Source organism: Dendrobium catenatum, unplaced genomic scaffold (assembly GCF_001605985.2).
Source record: "Dendrobium catenatum unplaced genomic scaffold, ASM160598v2 fragScaff_scaffold_1089, whole genome shotgun sequence".
Lineage (NCBI taxonomy): Eukaryota > Viridiplantae > Streptophyta > Magnoliopsida > Asparagales > Orchidaceae > Dendrobium > Dendrobium catenatum.
This window is the reverse complement of record NW_021319551.1, coordinates 231,725-251,629: the sequence shown is the minus strand read 5'-3', so window position 1 is coordinate 251,629 and position 19,905 is coordinate 231,725. Positions and strand designations below refer to the sequence as shown.

At 37.6% G+C, this 19,905-nt stretch overlaps 1 protein-coding gene across 1 annotated transcript; it reads left to right on the top strand.

Annotated features, from left to right (window-relative positions):
- Positions 1-265: 265 nt before the first annotated feature.
- On the top strand, positions 266-5,814 carry LOC110098303 (BTB/POZ domain-containing protein At2g13690). Its single transcript, XM_020825085.2, has 2 exons — positions 266-1,190; positions 4,702-5,814. Exons 1-2 carry the CDS (start codon positions 477-479, stop codon positions 5,623-5,625), a joined length of 1,638 nt encoding a protein of 545 aa, XP_020680744.1. The 5' UTR covers positions 266-476; the 3' UTR covers positions 5,626-5,814.
- The last annotated feature ends 14,091 nt before the right edge of the window (positions 5,815-19,905 follow it).

Below are 19,905 nucleotides of genomic sequence, written 5' to 3'. Positions count from 1 at the left end.
CGGAGCACAGGAAGGGAAGAGCTTGCGATTTCGGGGTGATAACGTCGTGACCTAGATAAGGAACGGAGTGGTATATTTGAGGTTAAAATTGTGTTAGGGTGGTGTATATGAAATATTTATGTTTTAGATGTTAAATATATAAAATAGGTGTTATAAAGTGGTATGACTGTAAAAAACCCAAAAAAAAAAAAAAAAAAACGTCCCGACTCCGCACTGAATAATTTTCCCTTAGGACAGTTGGATAAAGGCACACAGCACAGATGACACCTAGGAGATTCCTTCAAACAAATAAAGGAGAAACGGAGGACTAAGGACGAAGCAAGAATCCAACCCCTCTCGGCCTGCAAAGAGACGAAGCGAGGCTGACCTTTCATCTCCATCTCCATCTCCATGTGCGTCGGGTGAAGCTCCAACCTTAACCCTAAAACCGTATCTCTCTTATTGACTCCCACTTATCTGCCTTGCGGGCCTCTCCAATGCTGGATCCCGGCGGGAACCGCCGGTCCACAGCTTCGTCCGGCCGGAGAAGCTCCGGATTCCGTGGCGCGTGGTGCTGCTCCTTCGCTGCCGCCCCCCAGAGCCCTGATTGTCGCCATTCAGCTCGAAATCCTTATAAGCAGCCGGCGGTGGCAACTGTGGCGGCACCGAAGGTCCCTTCCTGCACTAACTCCTTACACAGTTCTCCTTCCCCGAGCAGTAAGCTCGGCCTAGGCATCATCGATCCACGCCGGATCCTTTCCCCTGGACGGGTCTCTCCCATCGACTCCTATGTGCCGCTCGTCCAGCTTCCTGAAAAGGCCAGTTCCTTCGTTTCTACTGAAGAGCACGAGGTCCCTTACCCGTCGCTTCCTGGCGGCGATCTCCCGAGTTCCGCTGCGAAGGTGGATTCCGGTGCGTGCGACAGGGAGAAGGGCTTGGATTTAAGGTTCAAGGTGACTGGCAGGGACGGCAGGAGCCTGATGATGGAGATGGATTCCGAGGTTCTCTGCGCTAACAGCTCATATTTTGCTGGAATGGTTTTGAGGTCCCGCCGGAAGGTGTCCGATGCTCTCAAAGATTGTTGGGAGATCGAGGTCGATGGAGTGGAGGATTTGGACGTTTTCAGGGACACAATCGAGATGATGTACGATAGGAACGAGATGAAGTGGCTCATGAAAGCGGGCGTGTCACGAGCAATTGATGTGCTCGAGGTGAGACTGCTGCTTCTTGTTGTTAGATGTAAGTTACGTGACATTTGAACATTTGATATTTGCTTTATAGGTTTTTGACTGCAGGAATAAGATTCCATTGATGTTTTAGCAATTTAGGGTTCTTGGGTAGTGTGATGAGGACCAAAGTTGTTACTGAAGTGAGTTTGATTTTCAGTACTTGTTGGAAATTAGTTTCTTTACGGAATATTATATCTATGATTTGATTTTAAGCATACATGATAGCAATTGTGTAGGCAAACCCCAACATTTATTTAGTAGAATCTGTTTTGACCTGTCAGCATAAGAAAACTTGTAGAATAGCAATGCATGTGCTGGAGGACTGCTTGCCTGGTTAATTGATCCGTTGTAGTCCCTTTCTCCTTTGCATTGTGTTCTCTTGTATGATATTTATGACAGAGGAAAAAAGATGCGCTTATAAGACGCGTCCATAGAATCGAATGTAAAAGGATTAGGAAATAAAATAAGTGGACTATTGGCAAAATTATATCAACATCTCATATCGCACTTACGAAGAATGGGGTGGAGGAAGGTCAACAAATTTGACTGTTACTTGTTAGAATAACAATGCTGTTGATGCTCTGATATTACATGGAGGATAAGGAAAACTTTATTTTTTTCAAAGTGCTGTCTATTAGCCTAAGGGATGAGTGAAGTGTTGGACTCAGAATAAAGACATATTATTAGGCATTGCGTGTTCAAATTTACCGTGCAATGCTACATGAGCTACTACTCGGTGTCCTTGATTATTAAGATGGTGACAATTGTTGGGATGTATGCTTAATATTGTTGATGATTAGTGTTAGAATCGGCCCATAGATAAAGCACTATTCCCTTATTCTGCAGATGACATATTTGTTCATATAAATCAACATCAAATTCCCTTATGGTTTTATTAGATGAAAATTTTCATCAATTGCAGGTAAAGATACATGCACACTTGTACTTGGCTCTTAATGTGATTGTAGAATGGGTGGGACTCCTTTTGTTTGTTTTGGTGGAACTATGTGATATCTTTTCAAAACAAAATATGAATGATGTCATTTTGCTGCATGAATGCCATTCCCTTCGTTCATTTTTGGATTTACTAAAACTATTCTTGCTTCTTTAAACTTAAAAAACAGTGGACATGCAGACTACTGAAAAATAGGATGAACTGACAAGTGTCATGATGATTGCACTATGAAAGGTTGTTAAATCAGATTTTTTCAACAATGAAAGTATAAACATTTTTCAATGATGTTTGCTTCTCTATCCTTTTTTTTTTCCACTTAGTTTTTTGAGTTATCATCGTCATCATCATCATTTGATCTTATGCCAACTATTTGGGAGGATTGAGTTAAATTTCTTAGAGGGATTTCAGTTGTATTGATTATTCTGCTGCTATCACTCTGGATGACAACATGCTTCCTTTATTTCACATGCATTATGACCTCTTTCAGTTCTACTTTTATTACCGCCCAAAAACTTAATGCTATTATGCTATTACTATAAGCATCTTGCCGTTACAACTTGCTGCAGCATATTTTGAGCCTCATTGCACCATCATACATAATGCCGTATTTTTGTGTATTTGAAAAGGATTATTTACTTAATAATACTATTTGTTAACATTGTTATTGCTTTCCTTGTACCAGAGGCTTCCTTTGAGCTGTAATAAATTGCATCTAATTCTAAGCCACGTTATTCTTAAGGAACTATATATAATCATACTAAATTTTTTGCTATTGATGCTAACTAAGGCATTTGTTTCTCCATGGCCTTACATTTTACCTTCTTTCTGCTTTCCAACTGTCTTTAGCTTAAACATTGTATTTGCATTGCACGCTGTCTTGTTACTATAACCGCGTGAAGATTATTGGGTTATAACCTATTGACATTGGCGGATCAAATTTATTGGATGATTTATATGTCTGCTAGCATTCTCTATGCAGGGCAGCTTTTTTTGTGGATTTGAATTATTAAGGTGGCTATAATAAACGTCTGCTGTGGATTTTGATGTTCATTAGAGAGAACACGCTCCTGTTGATAGTCCTCCACTTGAACTACCACTGTTTCATGATGGCTGAAATGTGCAAATTCAGCTCGCACTTTATTGAAAATATGGGTTTTGACTATTTTTTAAAAAGGGATTTTTATTTGTATGCCATACTGGTACTAATTTTTAACCTTACTGGAATGCTATCCTAACCTATCAGTGATTTTGAATATGTCGATCAGCTTTTAATTACAGTAATTTTGCATTGTAAGGTATAATTAATCCTATACTTCAGTCTCTTGGTATGAGCTCAGGACCCACGCAACAAAATTTAGTGGAGCTTGTCAATTTTGCGATTAGGCTGTGTTTCTAGCCCGAAGTCTTATGTTGGCCTACCCAATTCAGCTCTATTATGATATGTGTGGAATTTGACCTTTGAGAATTATACCTTATCCGTCTGAACTTGTGGGGTGGGTCATTTTTATAATGGTTTTTAAAGAGTTAACATACTAATCTCTCGAGGTTAACAACAACTAATTAGGATAATATTTTTGTTAAGAGTTAATCAAATGGGGTGTTATACTCTTTATTTTTAATTTTTGGGTGGTATACTAGTAAATTCATGTGTTCATGTACACCAACAAAATCTCTGTTATACTTTGACTTTTTCTTGGATTTTTTATTTTTTTTGTCGAAGCGCAGGTCCTCCAACTCTCTGCATTTTCAGCTTAAAATATAATTGATATTGCAACTGATATATTCTGGGTATTTACAAGTTAGGCTCAACCAAATTCAGATCTTTTGGAGCTAGGAGAAAAACTGCCAATGGACCTTAATATGTACAAGATGATGTAGTTATAAGTCAGTTGACTTCATTATCTGGAGTTGGCTGAAACAGTATGCATTACTTGATAAGAGAACATTTGTCATACTTGGTTGATTTTCAGACTGTAATAACAGTTTTTATTTTGACATTGCTTTTTTACTATTTTCAATAATTTTTTATGCTAGAAAGTTGCTTTCTACAACCGTTTTAAAAAAAATCAATTTTTTGGTATAATAACTTTACAACGATTTTTATAAAAAGTTACAACCATTCCAAACGAACCCTTATTCTTGATTTGGTAGTTCATTGTTTGGGCTTCTATCTGCACGTTCTTGTTGGAGCTCAAAACAATCTCTGCTTAATTTGATCATTCTGACGGCCACCTTGTTATGCATGGATTAGGGGCAAGAAAATAACCTGTACTTGTAAAATTCCTTTCTGAAATTTCCTCGATATCTGCTTTTCAGTAATTTCCTTTATTAATTAGTCGAACCCCACATTACTTCACTTTATCCATTTCTCTTCTCAGTATCCAAGAGAGAATGTTGTGTAATCATGACATAACTCGCAGTTTGATGCCATGGTTCTTACCTTAAAAAACTTGCAAGCTTGAATAAATTTACTTTTTCGATTAGTTGTAACCTTCCAATGCTTTCTTTTGTATCCTTAACTAGAAAGCCTTGCTACAGGTATCAACTTCAGTCATGTTTGACAGAGGCACCAGGTCCTGCTTGAAATACTTAGAAGCAGTTCCATGGAGCGAGCATGAGGAGGAGAAGTTGAAAAGTCTATTCTCGAGATGCACTTTTGATGCATCTGTTACTGAAGAAGTTCTAGCAAGGTTACACTCAGTTGGTTCAAGTGGCTCTGAAGAACTAGCTGTGCAGCTGATAAGATCTGTGACCAATGGTATTAATGGTAATGCGAGGAAGGAGCTGCAGGCTTTAGTGAATGGTCTCTTCTCCAAGAGCTCAGTTTATTCGAAAGAGCTTGCTGGTCTTAACAAGGATAGCCTGTATGGCATATGCGGAACCTGTGTAAACTCACTGATGGAACTTTTTAAAGAAGCATCTAGTTCTCTTCGTGCTGAACCAGTATTGTTGACAAAAGATCAAAGGCCGCTAGTTGAGCGAGTCTCCAAACAAGTCGAAAACCTCAACTGGTTGCTTGACATTCTCATAGACAAGCAGATGGCTGTGGATTTTGTCTACTTGTGGGCTGCCCAAGATGAGCTGGTCAGGCTTCATGAAAGGACTTCCTCAATGATAAGGTATGAGCTAAGCAGGATCTCGGCAAGTGTGTTCATGGCAATGGGAAGAGGAAATATTCAGTGCCGTGCGGATGTTCGGCACTCCGTTCTTCGCAAATGGTTCAGGCCATTGCTGCTGGACTTTGGATGGATACAAAGGTGTCCGAAGGGGCTTGACATGAGGATGTTGGAGGAAGGTCTGGGCCAGGTTATCCTCACTCTTCCTCTGAAGCAACAGCATACCCTCTTTGTTGAGTGGTTCCAGTTTTTTGGCTCACAGGGGAGCGAGTGCCCTAATCTGAGCAAAGCCTTCCAGGTTTGGTGGCGAAGATCATTTGTGAGAGGTGCGGGGACACACAGCTAGTTCCAACTGTGTCCTATCTTTGCTGTTTAGGTATTGTGCTCTTATGAATGTAATGTCTTAGTAGGTAGTCTTTGTTGTTAGAAGAAGAAAGGGAATCAATTAAGTAATGCAATTAAATGCGCTTCCCCATTCCATTTTAAACCAAACTCACCACTTCTTTTCAGTGCCTTGAGATTCTATATTGAGAGAGCTGGAGCCACCACTTGATGATCTGAATTAAAGAACGGACTCAGCTCATCTTGGCATTTTGGTTGAGAGTTTAGGCTACCAATTAAGAGGTATTTGATTTGAGTCTTTGTTTTTGCGTTGTGAGTATGAGTTTGTCTTAATTTGCCTAAATGTCCAAAAAAAAAATTTAAAGAACGGCACAACAGCAATCGGCCTTTTTTTGTTGTCGATATTAAGGCCAATTGATCTTTTTTTTTATTAGATTTAAACGAGAATTTGATTTTTAATATAACACAATGGAGAAAAAGAATTCAGGTAGCTAACCCCACGTAGTGGGACAAAGGCTTGTTGTTGTACATAAAGGCCAATTAAGACAAAATCACACAAACATCACATACGTGATTTTCGAACCCAAGATTTTTTTTATTGAGAGTCAAAACTCCTAACCAGCAGACTAAGATGAGCCACGTGCTTTGATGAGTGTTTTCTTATTATTACTTTCACTGCAAGCATCATATTTTTAGAAAATTGCTTCATCAATCTGTAAGGTTTCTTCCTGTACTACGTTTGGTTCTGAAAAGAAGCTAGGCATGGCAATATGGTATTGCTTCCAAACTATGATCTCCTATGGTGGCCCAGCATTACATGCCAATGACTGAGATTGGCCCAACTCTGCAGCATCTTAATTTTTATTGGCAGAAACAGCTACTTGGGCAGAGACCTATCACTTTTTTAAGTAGTTTCCTTGCCCGAATCAGATGAATGGGCATTTTCCTACCAGCTAAACGCCTGAAAGTTTTACATGGATATGTGTGCCCAGTTTATTATCAGAAAGCAGCAGCCTTGTCTTTGTGGAGCCAATAAAACGCTTGGTGGAGGCCTGTTGTTGGGAGAAAAATCCCCTGCTCTTAATTTGTGCTTTAGCCTGCCCGCTAATAATTAATTTATTATAGATGAGTTTGCCAACCGGGTATGCTAAGAGAACCGGCTACATCTATGCACTTAATTTTGTCAACGAAAAAAAGTTAAAAAAAAAAAACATCCAAGGATTATGAAAAAATTATTCAGTGTGAACTACGGATGGCGTCCAGAGATCAATCAGAATGTGTCATGTCACTTTTTGCTCGGTACCGGTGCTCGGAACCGCTATGTACCGGGTGACATAGTGAATGCTGGTTGATTTCCAGACCATCCGGTGTCCGCAAATAATAATTTATGAGGATTATGAATGTAAATTTATCTCTAAGTAATGCTAACAACTTATTGACAAGAATGAATAGTGATAACCAAATATGCGGGCCTAGATAAGTCAATTAGATAAGCAAATTCTTCAGGGATCGAGACACACATGTTAGAAGTTACTAGCTCAGCTTGAGTGGGTCACTCACCCTCAACATCACTCACATTTAGAATGGCTTTCTCTTGGAGTCGCTCTCTCTTATGATCACTTGCCCTCATGGTAACTCCTAGTTAGAAGAGGCAGTCTCCTTAGACAAAGGAGCCACTCATCACAATTTGAGGGGTCATATGCTCCAGTCACACGAATCACTCACCCTATCTTAAGAGAGACACTCACATGGTTAATATGATAAATCCATCTATGTTATCTAAAGCCGATATTACTCGATTGGAAATCTCCCCTAGTTACTTGCTTTATATACGTGCATTTGTTGGAATTCTGATTATCTGTTTTTAAGACTTATGTCATATATGTATATATATATATATATATATCTTATCCCTTAGTTCTCAAAACCTTATAAATATAATCAAAGGACCATTTCTAGGATGTAGACACATAGAAACTAATTTTGATGTTTGGTAGTAAATAAAAAAAATCATAAAAACTTTTTACTCTAAAATTTTGTGGCCATCTCTATCTCTCCTTTCTTTTCCTCTAGAAAGGAGATGCCAAGAATGTGGAGCAAAAAGGCAAAGATTTTCTATCCATGAGAGAATGGAGCCAAGCTTCAGCAAATGTTAAAATTTTTACCTTGTAATGCACATGAATTGACAAAAATCAAAAGGTTAAAAGAAAGAACATACAATTTAAAAAAAACGGAGTTCAATAAAATTTTTCTCATAAATTCTATGAATCCTATGGATGCTTGATGAATTTAATGTGAATATAGATGAGTTAACTCTTCATGATCAATAACAGAACCAAAGATAGAGTGGTAAAATTAAAAATAATCTAAATTAATTTAAATTAGAAGTTTATCTTCTAAACTAATATAAGTAATCGAAAGTTTGTAAATAAGAATAATATGCAAATGAAAAAAAAAAAAAAAAACTTTATTAATCCGGTTATTATGGTTATATATCTTTTATTACACTTGATATTTTTTTTATGACTTCAAAATCTATCATTGAAAACTGTCGTTGCTAGGTCTCAAGTCCTGGATGAGAAACATGGAGGGTTGTGTTAGGTAGTCGACAACCAATATAAAACTTATCGAATAATCATGACATAAACCCTTTAAAAATTATGTTAATGTGAGGGTGTCCCTTGGAAGCGACATGATGTATGGCTAGAATACATCGACTAGTGTGCAAGGGCCGCTGTACCGGCGCCCGAGTATAATGTTAAATGTGCAAGGGTTCCTACATCAAGGAAAGATGTAGGAAAAGAAGTTAGTCCATGAAATTAAAATTAAGATAAAAACTTGGATTATAGGCTCATTTACATAAAAATTAATGGAATTAATAGATATAATGATTCATATGAAGATAAACATTATGTGCATTCAGAAAACTAAATGAATTGGAGAGAAAGCTAAGGAGATTGATAGTTTAGGATATAAACTATAGTATTTGGATAGGAGTCGTACTAAAAATGATGTAGGTGTAATTTTAGATAAGAGTTTGAAGGATAATAATATAAAAATTTACAGACTTGGAGATACAATTATAGCTTTAAAAATTATTGTTGATACTAAGATTTTTAATATTATAAGTACTTATGCTCCTCAAGTAGGTTTGAATATGAGTTCAAAATTAAAATTTTGGAATGACTTAGAAGAATTAATACAAAAGATACCACTTGAAGAAATAATTTTTATTGGGAGGAGATTTAAATGTTCATGTTGGTAGAGAGATAAATGATTTTAAAAGCATTCATGGTGGTCATGGGTTTGAAATAATAAATGAAGGTGGTAAGGTCATATTAGATTTTGCTTTAGCTTATGATTTTTTAATAGTTAATATCTTATTTAAGAAAAGAAATGAGCATCTTATCACTTATAAAAATGGATATAATAAAATATAGATTGATTATTTTCTAATAAGAAAATTAGATCGTTTAGATTACAAAGATTGTAAAGTTATTCTGAGTAAAAATTTATGTACCAAACACCGATTATTATTTTTGGACATTAAGATAAGGGGGTAAAAATAAAAAATAAAATAAAATGATATTCTTGAATTGGGGGGCATTTAAAAAATATTAATAAAAGTATTTTTGAGAGTAAGATTTTAGATCTTAAGATTTTGTCTGTGCACGAGGATGCTAATATTATGTGGGGAAAAGTGGCTATTAATATTAAGAATATTGTAAAAGATGTGTCGGACCTCCGAAAGAGCACCGCTCGTGGGGTTCGAATGCAAATGGTACGACCGCACTATCCCGTAGGACAAAACGATCGTAGGCCTTTACACTTGACACGAACCGGTCAATGCAAGGGCATATTAGATCCTGCATACGACTAACCATTGAGGATAGCGGCTCTCGCCAGTGCACCCCGATGGGTAGTAATATACACGACCTGATCACAACGGGTTTCTCCCACCCGATACAACATCTCGAGTGGGATTTATTAGATGTGGGATCAAGTTTCTCATGTTTCCCATGGGCGCAAGCCCCCGTGATTAATTACATCTAAGGCCAGACTCTGAGAAGACTCTCGATTAAGGATCATATATTATCCCTTTCTTAAAATGGGATCAGCATAAGGGTATAGACTAAGAAGTCCTACTCAAGGGGAAGAAATGTTCAATTTGGTTCAATCAGCATGCATAGTCCATACCAGCATTTGGAGGATCTAGGGTACTAAAGAGAAATTCGGGAAAAGAAATCAAGCACTCAACACATGCATGAGAGAAGGATGGAGGTAGCGTCATTCTGTGACGCAGATAAGTAGGATTTATAGTCCCTGAAGGATAGAAACTTACCTACTATTTAAGGCATACTACGAAACTGAGTGTAGTAGCCTCGAATCCTAAATCTATGTTGGGTTTAGTGTTTTACGCACACAAACTCCCGTGTCCTAGCTAATACGGTGCAAAATTTAGACTTACCTCAGCCTGGATTGGGGAGCCAACTTACCAGCTAATTGCTTTAAAACCATGCTATCAAATCAGTTATGAGAGATGGGTGGGTGGTACAGTTTCTTGGAAGTATGACCGACATCTAGAGAGTTTCATAATTGGTCCTAGACTTATGTTCGATAAATGCCCCTAACTAATGCAATTAAAACGTAATTTAGTTAGTTACTAATGCAATGTATGTTGGTTAAAGAAGCTAAATCAAATATGCATCAGATTTTAAAAACAGGCTTATATAAAAATAATTTTTAGAAGGAGATTAGGCTCCCCTAGGTTTGGCACCTCATTCTCATAGGCCAGATTATCCGGACTCTACCCGCAAGCGGGGGAGTGTCTCAAAGCAAGGGAGAAAAGAAATGTAGTAATATACATGCGACCCTGGACGGCTCCGTCAATTCCCTAGGTTCATTAAGTTTCTATGTTATTTAAATCTTAAAATTTTAAGTATTAGTTACGAGTAGAAAAATTTTATAGTCCATAAAGAGCCTGACAAAATCCAGGCAAAATCAAAAGAGGTATGCAAATCGCTAATAAATTAATAAAAACATGCAACCCTAAAGGCATACATCATAAGTAAAACACATAAAAAATAATCAAATTAATTAAGTAAATGTTCATAGGCCAACTGCCCTTTAATTACAAACTATGGTCTACAGAAAAGTAAAGTGGTTGGGCACCACTGCCAACAATTTAGATTTCTAAGCTTATGACTGACACAAATTATTTTGAGTGAGATATTGGGTCTTCAAGTCTTCGTTCTTCTTAGATTTCTTCCCCTTGGACTCCTCGGATCTCCCCTCATTGGACTCTTTGAATCTCTCCTCCTTGGACTCCTTAGAACTCTCCTCCTTGGACTCCTTAGATCCGTCTTGGCTTGAATATCCAAATGAAGAGACAATCTCCCCTAAAAGGGGGTGTTGCCTTTTCTCTTTGGATATCTAAAGCCATCCAATCTCAATCTTTCAAATGGAAGAAGATTCTCCCCTTTGAGGATGCCTTCTTTTGAAATTTGAGTTGGATAAGAATATCCCAACTCAGAGTTATTTTCACAACTCTCACTAATATTACAAATGATTTATATTAATGGAAAGCAATAAATTCTAAACTCCCTGCAAGGTTATCCTAATAAAAAATCTCATGCAGTTATAAAATCTCAAGTCGTTATATTGAAAGTAAAATGCACATCACAGCCATTCTTGGCCATGCACTTAATCATTGAGGGCTAATGCAGCTTTTGGAGTACTTGTAGCAGTTATTATATAATGATATTAGCCCTCATTTATTTAGGGCTGAGCAAGCACCTACACAAAACATCATTAGAAATCATGACATTTTTCCCCCCGCCCTTTTAGCTTTGCATGAGCATGACCACCTGCAAGAAAAATAATACATATATACGTATCGTTCCTAACCTAGGGGTAAATCTAACGCACATCATATCATTCCACAGTGCAGAAAAAGTAAGTAAACATACCAATAAATTTCATTCACAACATACAATAAAATCACAAAAATCCCAGCACACAGCAGAAAAAGTAAACACCAGCCTAGCCTAAGTCTAGAAGTGGTGTCCTAGCAAATAATTTTATGTGTGTGTAAGGCTTTTGTGATTGGGGTATATCCTAACTTGGGTAGTTAGGTCGAATTGCTAAGGTTCAGATTTGTTGAAGGCTGGGAAAGGAAATTTTAGTTAAAGTCCAAATATTAGTGAATTAGGATTCATTTTATTTAATTTAGTTTGTTGATCAGTTTTAGATAATTAGGGTAGTGATATTTGAAGTTCAAATTATATTAGCCAATTTTGAAAAGTCCCGGGTCCTCATAGGTACAAGGCTGAGGGGTCCAAAAAGTCACTATAGAAAATAGGCTAGGTTTGAGGTTCCTAACACTTTAGGTAAATACTAGGGCTCAAGGTGAGTAGTTAGATAGGTAGTTTACTAGATTTGAAGTTTCCTAGACAAAGCTATGAATTTTCCAAGTTTCTGGCCTTAGACTATAGGATGGTTGACCAGAAAGTTGACTTTCTAATTTAAGTTAGTTTCTAGAATTCTAATATTTTTAATAAACACTAGACCCTAATTGGATTTGAATGCAATTGAGTTTTCTTAATTTATAATTTATACAATTAGTTATGAATTTCTAAAGTTTGAGTATTTATTGAATTATCTAAAATTATCTAATTAAGGGAGGACTTTATGGTTTTGATCCAAACTAGCTTCAAACTAATTGGAATCACACCCAAAGGTCAGGAATGACATGAGAAAGTGTTCTCAAGTGTTTGGAAAAAAATTAGAATTTTTAATAATTTTTAAAGATTTATTGGGGGCAAAAAGGTAACTTCTAATTAAGACTAAGTTAAGGATCAGGCTGAGGTCAACATAAGGTACCCTTTTTATCCCAGGTTAAGGACCTAGTTCTGAGCAATTTGAGGTATTATGGGTATTTTTTGAGTTAAAATGGATTTATTGTAATTTTTAGAAGGCTACTGGGCCTTATTTATCGAGTGAATTAGGGTTGGTTAATTAAGGGGTCTAAAGAGCCCTAAAAATTCCTAAAACATTTTGAGATGTTTATGATGTCACTAAGTTTAAATGTTGAAGTTTTTATATCAATTAGTGATCTATCCTAGCTCATAGAAATTTTCTAAGCTTGCTAGACGGGTCCTTAATTGTTGTCCTTAGGGTGTCACTATGTTATAGGAGTTTGAAGTGAAGTTTTATCTAACCTTCAAGGTGACAATGCATGGAGTACACAAACAAAGTGAACATACCATGTCCTTAGATCTAGAAGAGCCTAAACTAAGTCGTGGTCCATACTACACATGCAAACTACGATAAAGAGTAAAGTAAACACACCTAATGAAGGGATTATTGAATGATTGGCACTCAACAATTCACTAATCCACACCCCCATGATTGTTCTTCACATGCACAATTTATGGTTAAAATTTCATTATGTAGATCCCTCAATATCAATGTAATTTAAAAAATAGTTTATATATATATATATATATATATATTTCCATGATATAAATTTGATTAAAGTTGTTCAATGCCTCATGTCCATAATTTAAATATGAAAATTTTACTAAATTTATTAGTTTAAATTAAATAATCTTAATTGGAAGTTAATAAAAAATAATTTAAAACAAATTTTGAAATTGGGTCCACTTAAACCCATTTAGGCTTTGGATTAGTGCCTTTTATTGTTGCCTTGTTGATCTTCTTCCTCCCCTCGGGTTTCTAATTTTTGAGGTTTTTCCTCTTTCCAATCTTCCCGATCCCTAGGGCTAGAATTGTCGCTAACCTAATAATAATAATAATAATAATAATAATAATAATAATAATAATAACATAATAATAATAATAATTAAAAATAATTAAAATTTTACTATTTTTATAATATTTCAAAATATATATACTATTTTTACTTGAAATTAATTTTAATTTATAGAGGATGAAAATACAATCAAAATGATATATTATACATTCTTTTTAGTATATTTAATTTGTAATGATTTATTAAGGAAATCTGGGTTTAAAAATAGGCTTAAAATATAATTAAATCAATTAAATAGTCGGCGGGACCCGCGGGACACATGGCGGTATGGGATTGGATCCCGGGACAACGGAGGCGGCGCAATCATTGGCCGCAATGTTGTAGGTTGATTGCGGCGGTGGTCAACACTTGACCATGTAGGCGGGCTCTCTGAGCCGTCGGATCCGCGTGGTATCAAACGGATGGCGCAGATCGAGCCACGCGACACGCCTAACCGCGCAGTCAATTTCGCGGGTTGATCCGCTGATCAACGGTGGAAATCTCGCCTGACCGAGCCTAGGATGAATCTAGAGACCGAAGCAATAATTCGCTTTGTTCTCTCAATCTACCAGATGGAATCTCATGAAATTTTAAACGTAGATATTAGAAGTGAAGAGCATTCATGGGGGATATTTTTCAAGATCTAAAACGTAGTAAGTGCGAACCTAATTAGATCTAAGTGTTTTTAACTAGGGTTAAGGATTCACCTTGATTGAATGGATGATCTTAACCGTATAAGGGCTTGTTGCACTTGTAGACTGTCCACGAATCCTTTCCTACTTGATGTCGAGCTCTGAAACTCCTTCGATTGATGGGAAGAGGCCTTGGATGTCCCTTGGCCTCGGTTCACCGAAGATCACATTACCGGCGGCTTGGGGTCGTCGGGAATCACTTGGGAAAGGAAGGTGGAAATCTGTAGGGCTCACACATGAATTCTCAGGGAGTTTGGTGGACGTGAGAGAGAGAAAGAGAGCATGGAAAAGTGCTTCCAAAGAAACCTAAAACATGTATTTAAAGCCCTTGACCTAATATTAACGGCTGGATTGAATAAGGAATCAAATAGGAGGGAAATAGGATATATTAGCCATGGTTTTGAATTAGAGACCATTAATAGGGCTTTAAATACATTGAATGGGCCCTAATTGGGGTTAAATAGGTCAAATTATAGTCGACCAAGTCAATTAAGCCCGATGGGGTGGGGGTTTGAGTCCAAAAAGTGTTAGAAATGAATTGAAATTTAATTAGACCCATTAGGGCTTAATGGTTCAACTTGGGTTGACTCGGTCAACCCGGTTGACCCAAGACATGGGTCTAAGCTCACTGACCATAGTTTGACCCATGGAACCCAAGGGTTTGACAAATTAGAGGTCAATAATGTGCTTGGAGTTTTGAAGTGAAAAAGCTCATAATAGTAAAAATGTTAGTGGTGAAATTCAAATTTGCAAGAAAAGATAAAAAAATAAGATGTTTTGTTATAAAAATTAGTTTATATGTAAAACTTCTAATAATTGAAAAAGCTATAAAGAGGTTCGTAAAAAATCTAAGAAAGTTATTTATAATGCAAAGAGCTTAGCTTTTAATGATTTATATAATAGAATATATACTAAAGAGGGATGATATATTTTACTAAACTTTTTAATGAAGAATGTGAAAATACGATTGACTTTAGCAACTTTAGCACCCTAAATGAAAATAAAGATTTTTGTGTTAATCGACATATTAGTAAAACCAAAGTTAGAGAGACTTTAAAGAAAATGAAGTGTGGAAAAGCTATTGGACCTGATGATATTCCAATAGAGATGTGGAAATGCTTAGGAGATGAAGGAATTCTTGGCTTACTAAACATTTTAATATTGTTTTGAAGACTAAAAAGATGTCAGATGACTGGATAATGAGTACGTTAATTTCTAATTTTAAGAATAAAGGTGATGCACATGAGTGTGCGAATTATAGAGGAATTAAGTTAACGTGTCATACTTTAAAACTATGGAAGTGAATTATGGAGCGTAGGTTATGGATTGATACTAATGTTTCTCAAAATCAATTTGGATTCATATCGGGTAGGCTTATTATAGAACAATACAGGAAATTCATCAATTACAGGTGGTCTGGACCGGCGATTCTTCAGCCGCCAGTAATAACAGCGGCTTAACCAGCAGTGTGACCGCTGGTTGTTACCGGAAGTTATGTAAATTACAACCATCAAAAATAATGACAGTCTAGAAACCACCGTTTAAACGGCTGGCATTCAATCTTGTCGGTGAGTTACCGGTGGATTCAATTGCCGGTGTTAAGTAAATTTGTTTACAACAGGCTAAACCATCAGAGAGCCACAAGAAAATGCCCTAGAGTAAGCCATCCCGATCCTTCCATTTCATTTCATCGCATGATCTCTCTCTCCTACGCGACGCTCGCCCCCATCTCCTCCACCCTCTCGCGATCAAGACGCATCCTCTGATCGCCGACGAGGTCCCTCCGGCCACCAAAAAGTTCCTCCAAACGAAGATCTCGCTCCCACTACAGGGCCGAAGGCTCTCCCCGCTCCGGTGAGCAAAATCGGCCTATGAGGTTTGCATTTTTAGTTTTTTTTAATGCATTTTGTAGCTATTTCGGTTATATTACATTAATGTGGGCTCCAAAAATTCAGCCCCGGCCTCCCCGCAGCGTTGATTTGCTTTTATCTTTCGGCGAGGGAGTTTTAACGGAAGAAGTTCTGGGGTAAATTTTTGAAGGCATATGGGTTTGTAGATAAGACACTACCCAGAGATTTCGCCCTCATTTTGCAAGGATTTTATGATCTGAGTTCTGGTTTCCTATATGCACAAGCTCCTATAGTTAATTACCCCTCTCGATAACGAGAGAAAACTTTTGATTAAGGCTAGTTGTCAATCAGATACGTAGAGAATACATGTTATCTGACATATAGTAGCAGCAATGGGTTTAGAAATTTGGGAATTTGAAGATTTTGTAGGATTGAAGATTTTCTATTTAAAAATAGAAATTTTCACCATCTTTCACTTAATGTGGATGGTGGGGGAATGAATGATGGACCCGATCAAGATCCCATGGTTCCGTCGTCTCAGGCCATCGTGGTCCCTGGTCTACTTAGTCAGAGGAGGTAGTCGACCCAACCTGACAGAAGGATCATTGTTGGCAGCCTTGGGTTGCTTCGTCCAAGGGTACCTTATAAGCCTGGGGTGTGTATTTGTCTAAGAGGACAAATTTGAATCCACCTTAGCTAACATAGAGCTTTGTGCCCTATCGATTGTATCCTATTGATTCATATCTCAAGGATTTGATGCCAATAAGGAACATATTGGCTCTGGCCATAACCGGTATTTGTGGTGTCATTTGGAGGCAAAACCACTCGGTTCAGAGGGCCCCAGGTCATAACCGTTTATCATGTGGTGCCATTTAGCGGCAAAACCGCCGGTTAGAGGATACGTACCACGTCCTTACTGGCAGGATATTGTTTGATAATAGATCCTAGTGATATTTTCGACTATGCATTTGGCTCTTTGTGAGCTGAAGTAAATTTTAATTTGTTCACCCCGGCAAACTATTGCGAAGGGTGGATGGATTTTGCTTTAAGTATTAATGGTTGGATTTTGATTTTAAATATTTGGATTTTATTGGGTATTGGACATTGTGGAGTTTCAGATGTTTGGAATATTTGGGTGGAGCTTGAAAATGTCTGTGAACCACTCCGGTTGAGATAAACATTCAACACGGCCATCATCGGGGTGTAAGGGGTTATTTCCATTTGAAGTTTGAACCTTATCGACCCTATCAACTCACTGATATGGGATCCAATTTTGTAGGTTTCATGCCCTTGTAAGTGAATTTTCTTGATTATATGTCTTGAAGACCTAATATGAATGTATTTAAACAAGTACACCGGTGTCCACAACTGTATATTTGTTTGAAGGTTTGAACCCTGTCGACTCCTATTGATCTGCATAGAATGATCAGGTTCAAACATGAATTCACTTACCGACCCGCGCGGCATCCCTAGGCGTTACGTGTGTACCAATAACATGCTCGTCGGGGCCCATACAGGTGTTTGGGGGCATTTTATAATTATTTATTGAACCTTGTCAACTCCTACTTATCTGCTTAGAAGGATCGTGTTCAAACTTAATAATCCACGCAACATCCTTGAACGTCACGTGTGTACCAATAACACGCTCGCCGGGGCCCATGCGGGTTTTATGATTGCTTTTATCCCTCTTGGTGTACCTTAGTGTATACAAGCTACGGTGCACGTGTGAGGGTACTTTAGAATTATTTGTAGATGCCTTATGTTCGTTGGCTAGAAGTTGTGAATCCGGTGGTGTGGCGTTGTGGTTGTGTACCCCTTCTGTCTGCCTGTATGAATGTTACAGATCCGGTGGCATGACGTAGCAGCTTCTGAATAGAGTTATTCACTACTTTTTATAGGTTGACTGTTGTGCACTATTTGTTGCTTTCTGTAGGAGGATCATAGTGCACTGACGAATCTCCTGCTTTTTCCTGTAGATGTTGACATCTACTGTGCTTCTTTGGTATTCACTCATAGATATCATGTTGTATGCACAATGAGTTTCCTATAACAACTAGTAGAAGTTTGTTTTTGCTATAATCTTTTGACATTCTCCTCGTAGATGACGTCTGGTGTATATGAAGGATCTTCTATAAGAGTCCGTAGGAATTTGCATTTGTTGTCATCATTTAGAACCTTATTTATAGGGAACATCTTGCGTGTATATTGAGTCTCCTGTATTTGCAGAAGATTTTCTATATTTACAATACATCTACCCCCACTTGCTTGTAAATAGGACCACTGTATGCATTACAAGGCTCTTGCCATTATCTCTCTAACTTGTAGGTCAACTGTTGTGTGTATGATGAACTTTTGCATGCCATGAATCTTCTACTTGCTTGTTGGCGTTGTTGGTTTAAAGATTTAGAGCCTTGTCCTTCAGGATCTTACACTTTTGACCTTGTTGTGCAATCATTAACTTAAGGATCCAAAGCCCTCATATCATGGCTTCAAAATCAAGCCTTACTTTTCACAATCTTTCTATTTCTTGTAAACGAGTCATACTCGAAAGTTCTTTATTTTCAAAGAAAATTTGCAATTTGTATGATGATCTTGGTATCAAATTCCTCCATATTTTCATTCCAATCAAGATCACCACTACAAGTTGCCTGTTATTGCTCATATAAATTCCATTTCAAAGCTTGAAATGAATTTGTGTATGAGTCCTTGCTTTCTTGGATGAGATTTGGATGGATTGCCCTCTTTAATTAACATTAACATTCTCATTAGAATGATATTTACATAGGAACATTAATTATCCTCCAAATCCCATTCTTTAAAGTTCCCCCATTGATGTTTATTTGAGTCCTTAACTTGCATAATATATGAATGATTTAGATTTCTTTGGTTAGCACTTTGCATTCAACTTGAGATTCCATTAAAGTTTTGATATCATTTTAAATTCAAGTTCTTTATGACTGTTCCAAGTCACAGTCTTGAGTCATTCTTCTTTCAAGTTCAGATTGAATCCAAACCAAAGTCTTCTTCATTCGTTTGAGTTTCCTATAGTCCAAGTTCTTGTTCTTTTCAGTTTCATTTGAGTTTGAATTAAGCCTTTTATTTATGTCTTTTGAGTTCAAATGAGTCTAGGTACAAGTCCCATTTTTGTTCAATTAAGTTCAAGTACGACCTCGTGTTCACCCAGAATTTTGGCAGCCTCCCAGCATCTCCCCTGTTTAGTGAAAAACTACGAGAAAATTGGGCCTTTCCCACCACGCACAATAAAGGCGTGTATGGTAGGTGTCCTCGGACGAGGACACCGCGGCCGTGAACTTTCTTCCCACCACGCGTAATAAAGGCGTGTATGAGATCTTTGACGGTACCTATTTAAAAGACACAATTTGCTTTCCCCCCCGCTCGGGGGTACTTATGAGTGACCCCGCCTCACCGTAGGTGCCGCACCGGAGTCCCAGCCCACCACGCACAATAAAGGTGTGTATAGGCGGTTTTTCGGTGCGCTACAAACGCCGAAGTAGAGTTTAGGTGATTGCCCGCCTCATCGTAGGCATCGGACTGAGGTCCCATCTCACCACGCACAATAAAGGCGTGAATAGGCAATTTTTCGGTCCGCCGCATACAATGGAAGAGGGCTCTCAAGTTTAAGGTGATTACTAGCCTCGTCGTAGGCGCCGCACCGGGGTCCCATCCCAACACGCGCAATAAAGGCGTGTATAGGCAATTTTCCGGTCCGCCGCTAACTCCGAGGGCGAGAATCTAAGTTTAGGAGATTCATACCTTTGCGGGGTTGACGGTGTTGTCTCTAGGATCGAGGGAGAGAAGGAAGGGGATTGCCTCCCTTCTTCTTTTTTTTTTTTGAAAAAATAATTAAAAAAAAAGAAATTAATTATAACTATTATTATTTAATTATTGTTAAAAATATTTAATATATA